This window comes from Perna viridis, chromosome 5 (assembly GCF_037379345.1).
Source record: "Perna viridis isolate PV_CMFRI_1.1 ecotype Kerala chromosome 5, ASM3737934v1, whole genome shotgun sequence".
Lineage (NCBI taxonomy): Eukaryota > Metazoa > Mollusca > Bivalvia > Mytilida > Mytilidae > Perna > Perna viridis.
The window spans coordinates 23,899,048-23,905,757 of record NC_142449.1 but is presented as its reverse complement, the minus strand read 5'-3'; the positions used below and the strand labels follow the sequence as shown (position 1 = coordinate 23,905,757).

Genomic DNA, 6,710 nt, shown 5'->3' with positions numbered 1-6,710 from the left:
CAATGATAATTTCTGCATGTTACCTATATTTGGGGACATTATTTTATACTTTAGCAAGTTTAGCAAGAAGGTATTAACTAAACCACAACAACAATACATATTTCATTTGTAGAATATAAATGAAGTAGAATTAAATGTTAAAATACACAGCTACTGTACACATAAGCAGTCAATTGATAAAAATGATACTAGCGTTACGTTTTACAGATAATAATCCTTATTTAGATGTTCCGTGTTTGAATCATCAAGATAATTCTACACTAGGCATTTATCTATAGAAATTTGCCATAATATCACAAATTGATATCATGAAGTCATTATTTCAATGATACAAGTAGCCGTCCGGGTACCCTGTCCTATACCAGGTATGTTTCCTGGGGGTTATGGTTCACAGTTGTCGGTTCTAGTTCAATGTCCTTGACTTATTTCAACTTGGTCGTATGTTTTTATTGCTGTTTCATGTTAACCTTAATGATATTTGGATGTAGTAGTTGCGGATCTTTTTATTAAGGTACTGTTTAGGTCAGTATCCTATGTTTTTTTTAGTTCCATATTTTCATAGTGTTCCTTTACCATTGATAGACAACCTTAGAATTGTACATGCAATAATATTGATTTATTATGCGAGGTTCCATAAAGAAAAAAGGATGCAATATGACTTCCGGTTAGATTACAATTTATCCTAACATATTTCCTTATGTTCCTAACGTAGTTGTGTTCGAAGTGGTAGTAGATACAATGTAATTATTTACGTTACTCCGAGAATACGGTAACGAAACTATTCTGAATGCCTAGAAATTACAATAATTGACCATATCAGCTTGTCCGTTGTTGTCCGTACTAGATTTAAAATATTGAAACATTACATGTAACATTGCTTACCTAAGAAAATAGAAAATAAAGCTTAACTAAACGTTCCGACACCACTTACAAAATTGCCTATTAATTAGCACACGAAGTGTGCAAGAATACAAAGCGCGGTAAATCTAATGTTCCAAGTGTGGAATTAACCAGCAATCGACTCTGTATACAATATTCATTGTATTTTACTCATTCTATATATTTATGTATTGTATTTTATTTATTATATGATGTTATATGATTTGAGATTTATAAATGAATGGCTTATATGTTCATAAAAAACTTACCCACATTTATATCAAAATGTATGATGTTGCTTGTATCAATTTAATTGATAGTCAGTTACTTTGACTGATGGATTTATCTATCAGCTGATGAGCTATTTATAAAACTCTCTGTTTCTGTTTTATCTTTTGGTCTATTCGAGCCACAAGTACTTTAAAATTCTCTTTGGGGTTTCCTTTGGTATGTGAGTACTATTCTCTTTGAATTTACTTAGCTGGATGGACGACATATTGATTTCTTTGAGATTTTCATAACTTTGTCTGGTTTCTGCCTAGTATTTCAACATAGATTTACTTTGGAAATTTAATTGTATTGTGGAGTTTACGGAATTTGTATTTGAGGTTTTATATGATGTGTTATACTTTATGAAGTACTGTATAATACCAGAGAGTTAACCTAACCTTTTCATTTAAATGAGAAGGTCATTAATTCATTTGTAACAGATTCCCGTTATGAATAAAAGAACCCTAAATCATCCATGTTTATTTGTGGAAAGCCTTCCCAACATGGTTTCTAACAGTAAACTTTTGCATCAGACTACACTTAAAAAACATTTAAATACGTTTGTCCGACAGGGTAAAGAATAAAACAATACTGTGAATCTGAACCAAAGTAAGATTTATAATTCAACACTTCCCGCCTAAATTACTATAAATCAATTAAGAAGAGCTCGTTACCGTCCCTTTCAAAATGGCAACCGCCGATGTTTACAAAGATGACAAGAAATAATTAGGAAGATTATGACTGAAACATTGCATGAAAAAGAATGAAACCATAGTGTTGACTCCATAAGTGTAGTTATGTGAAATACTATCAAATCAATTACATTGCTGCTTTATAAGGGAAAAAATGATAAGTTGAACATGTCTCTTGCCGGAACAACAATAAACTCGGCGACAAAATGACACAAAACAGAGGTTAATCCTCATAACAGGTTACAACAATATAATAACATTAAACATGATCAATATTCACTGACAGATGAATGATTTCAGGAGACTAGCTTACTCTAATATCTAAATGTTATGCGATGGAAATCACACCCTTCCCAAAAAATGAACAAGGCCTGTAAATATTACAATATTGTTATCTGGAAAATGTCCCCACGATATATTCTAATGGATATGATGAATAAGGAAATGTTTTCAAGAGACAACAACCCCACCGGGATGAAAAATGTCAAGTAAAGGCCACCCATGGGTCTTCAATAAACGACGAGTAATCCATTTTGAGACTTTATAACTGATATTTTATCATGTGAACTTTTGATTAAATTAATATGTATAAGGGGTAAAACAACTATATAAAACATGAGAACAGGTACAAAATAACTCCCAATACATAATGAAATTCCAATGTGGACAACAGATAATAAAACAAATTATAACCATACTTGTACAAATCAAAAAGGCGTTACATGTACACATGACATACCCATATACATAAACAACCATTAAGATGACAAAGGTGCATGAGGAAAATGGTAGTTGTACAGGTTCATTTACAATTAAGAGGGTAATATCAATAAATAAATGACAAATTAAAAGGAAGGAAATATCACTGTTGTATTGTGATTGCTGAATAATAAAAGTACCAGTCGTACCTCTGCTTATTGATCACGGCCATGGAAGGTAGCAGAAACATATCTTCATACTGTTATACAGGTAAATATGCCTACGTAAATACATAAAGCATTGATAAATTGTTTAAAATGATTTAGTTTAGATTTTGCTCATATATAGTAAATTGCTGTTACTTGAATTGTGCACCCCTCATAGCCGCTTTGTTTCTCTACTGGTAAGAATCACAGATCGTGCGTAATTTTTACAAGATTAGCTTACACGTGATTTGTTGCGGCTATTTTTTTTTATATTTATATACTTACTTTGATTTCAATGATAACTGATTTAATAATAACTATGGTTTCCTGATATGAATGGTGATGATGAAAATGTTGGATAGCCATGGTTAAACTTCATTTTATGTTCTTTTCAGCCAAAGTATACTAGGCTAATATCCCCTCAGAACTGTTGGAATAACATGGCATAAGGGTACTCCTACCAAAACTTTTTCAGAGGTTCTTACATACTTTGAAGGCATTTTCAACATTTGACAGTGTCTTAGGTACTCTTTTGAACTTACACAATTCATCATTATATATGCAAATATATGCTCTTTTTCATCAGAATTTTGTCAAACTTTGAAACAAAGCATGATACCTTTACTTATTTAGTTCGTATGGGCATGGTTTGAAAGGTGAGCAATTTAGGCTCTTCGAGATCATCTTGTTTTATTACCAGTTATGTTATCATAGGCAGACCGTATGAGACTCTACCGCATTATGCTTCTGTTTGTTTTTATTGTTGCATCAAAAAGTGCATAATAATGTTTCAATTTTACCTTAGGTAAGAATAATTTGCCCCGCCCCTGTAAACTTTAGATCTGTAAGGGAAAAAACTTCTACTAAAATGGTTTCAAATAAGAAAATTCATTCAACAAAATATAAATTGTATGTGTTCCTTGATATGTTTTAACGATTTGATACATATCGGATAGATTAATATTTATTCTTTGTCTTATAATATTTTGTTGTTATTTTATGGTTTACAAATATCATTCATAGTAAACAAATGGTCAAACTACTTCGTATTGCCATATAAAAGTGGATTTTGCGATGTATTTATCTTCAATAGCTTCGTATTAGTTACACTCGGTGTTAAAGACTAGAAATTGTCATCTTGTTTCGGTGCATGGAATATAATGGAGACAAAATAGCAGAATATCTTAAACAAATAAGGAAGTGATAATTATATTATGCTATTATATACACGGACAAATATAAAGGCAGAGAAACCATCCGTTAATACTTTTTTGTGAACGTTGTATTTTTTAAGAGCTAAATTTTTTTATAAGCCATGTTAATCTATCTATCTGTGCATAATATCAATTCGTAAACACAGAACCTTTTTTTCTTTGTTTAAAAATTCTTACAGACGGACGGAAACATTTAAAACGGTATCAGGCAGTTTTAACACAATAGAGCAAGGTTCAATTATATTATTCATTTGAACCAATATTTCCCATTTTGCCTACAAAGTACGGCACCACAATCACTGATAACTATCAATACCACTGGTATAGATATCATAATTGCACCGAAAAACCCCATGACCTTGGATGAAGGTCGACCATCCTCCATACATCGCTTTTTATAGATAGATGAAAGTGTTTGGCTCTTATCAATAGCAACTTGACGTTCGAGTTCCTCTAAATTATCCCGTAAAAGAACTTTAAGTTCGTCTATTGTATAAGTCCCATTTGATAAAAAATCCCATTTATTGCTCACAGTGTTACACGGACAGTAGCAAGTGCTGTTAACATTTGATTCTGCTTTTACTGTAGTTATTGTCTGAACTGATCGGCTGGTTGTTGCTCGACTGGTAGGTACTTCAGTTTGTGTCGTGCATTCCTGTGCTTTCGTCGACATGATTGTAGATTGATGAGAAGTGGAAGAAACAACTGTTGTATATGCGACATCTTTTGTTGTTTCTTGTTGAAAGATTTGTTGAACTGTGATAGGTGAAGTGTCTCCAGCTGTAAATGCATGAATAATTAACGTGTATTCAAATTTATAATGCTTCTATTATAGACCCGTGAGCTTAACATCATACATGAAATGATTGGTTATTTTTCTAAGAAAAGATTAGGTTGTTGCTACGATTAATCTTATAAATATGAAGAAACATATTGTAACAGAAAAACGTAATACGTCTTTTGTCATGAATTCAGCAATGTAAAAATCGTCTTGATTATGACAGAAAAGGTAATCATTTGATGAAAAAAAGATGACGTCGTACTATCTAGATTTGGAACAAGAATGGCTCAAAGCATTCTGTCAGAAGTTATGGATTTCCAAAATTACGTATTTAGTCAATAAGTAATTGTTATTTGAATCTAAAGACAAAGCCCCCGTGCATGTTAGTGGAATTCTTGGATTTTCAAGACATCGCCCATAACAAAGGCCCCGTGCAGGTCCGGGTGTCAAAAGAATAGGCCTGCAGCAGCGCTAAGCTTGTCGTAAAAGGCGACTAAATAGTGCTCAGAAACCTAGCCGGGGGCCTAGGCGCTCTGCCCACAGAGCAACTGGGATGTGTGCCCCAGATGGTGGAATGGGGTACCCCTGGCATGTTACATGCTGGGGTTGTCAGGCTATGATACCGAAAACCTGACCGCAAACCATAGTGGTGCACCGTGTTGGGAAAGATGCCACGTTCCTCGCACGTTAAAGAACCCTGCTGTGGTATTCGATAGGAGTAGGAACCATAGGGCTCCGCCACAGGAGGCTAAATTGCCCGACCTTACCCATCCCTCCCTTTTTCTAGTGGCAATCAAAATTTGTCGACCCTACTGTCCTCGTGTCCCATTCCGTTTTTTCAGTTCATCATCATTTCATGTTCATTGTATCATCCGTTTCATGTTCATCGTCTGAATATAGCTGAAATATTGCTGCTCGGACATTAAACCCCAACAATCAATCAATCAATCAACCCATAACAAAGTATATTTAGATATGTCTCTCATAGGAAAAGCCTAAGATCATATTAAATTTCATAAAGTGAATATATTATTGATTTCTATTGATCTTATTTTATCCATATCGCTTATATGCTAAACAGATTGTTCAGTCATTGGTAGAATCTCTGTAAAATCAAGAAATAATTCACAGGAATGATGTACTCATTTACACATTGGTTGGGTCTTTATATTCGATTATTTCAAACCGAATGTTATCGACGATAAAAAGAATATAAAGCTTACATGTGTGTTAGTAAGTACAACACTATACCTGAAATGAATTGTGTCTATTATTACATGACTATAATTGCATACGAATCGCCCAGGGGAAGACTTATTGGATAATATGTCGTTCCCAGGAGAATTGGTTTTCTTCTAATTAGTTAAATAATGCACAATAATGGTTTGAATAAATATTTCCATCACTGTTAGTTACAAATACTTACCCACAAGATAAACAGCTAAACGGTTATTTTTTCCACATCTGTCAGTTGCTGTTAATGGACATGGCATTCCACAATCGGTATCTGGAGCTATATCTGTGAACTGTATATCGTTCCCACAATAGCAGTCAAAATTTAAAATCTAGGGTAAAGATTAAAATATATCTTTTATTTGCCTTGTTCTTAAATTAAATGTATTAATAATTCCTCTATTTCTTCATATCATAAAACATGCATACAATAAGAATCAAACGTTGCTGAGAGAGTACAAGACGGAAAAAACTCCAAATCTCAATGATAAAATTCTCTATCGAGGCTCTGTCGAGTTAGAAAATATGAAATCTGACTCCAGTATGCATGCATTTACTAGTCTTGCATTTTCTGGTGGTGCTTGATTTTTTTTTTTTTGTTTTGTTTTGTTTTGTTTTGTTTTGTTTTTTGTTTTGTTTTGGTTTTTTTTGTGGTCACTTTCAAAATCAGTTATATGATTATTACGCAAATTCAGAAAGCTTCACTGCTGCTATTTCTTTATATTCAAGAGGGCAA

At 33.1% G+C, this 6,710-nt stretch overlaps 1 protein-coding gene across 1 annotated transcript in view; it reads right to left on the bottom strand.

The window, feature by feature from the left end:
- Nucleotides 1-3,744: 3,744 nt before the first annotated feature.
- The window catches only part of LOC148616627 (uncharacterized), a 49,104-nt gene continuing 46,138 nt past the window's right edge, over nt 3,745-6,710 (bottom strand). Inside the window, exons 3-4 of the mRNA XM_088583813.1 lie at nt 6,168-6,306; nt 3,745-4,740 (exon numbers count right to left, since the gene is read on the bottom strand). Of these exons, the coding sequence (XP_088439939.1) occupies nt 4,208-4,740; nt 6,168-6,306 (672 nt within the window). The 3' untranslated portion in view covers nt 3,745-4,207. The remainder of the gene's footprint in view (nt 4,741-6,167; nt 6,307-6,710) is intronic.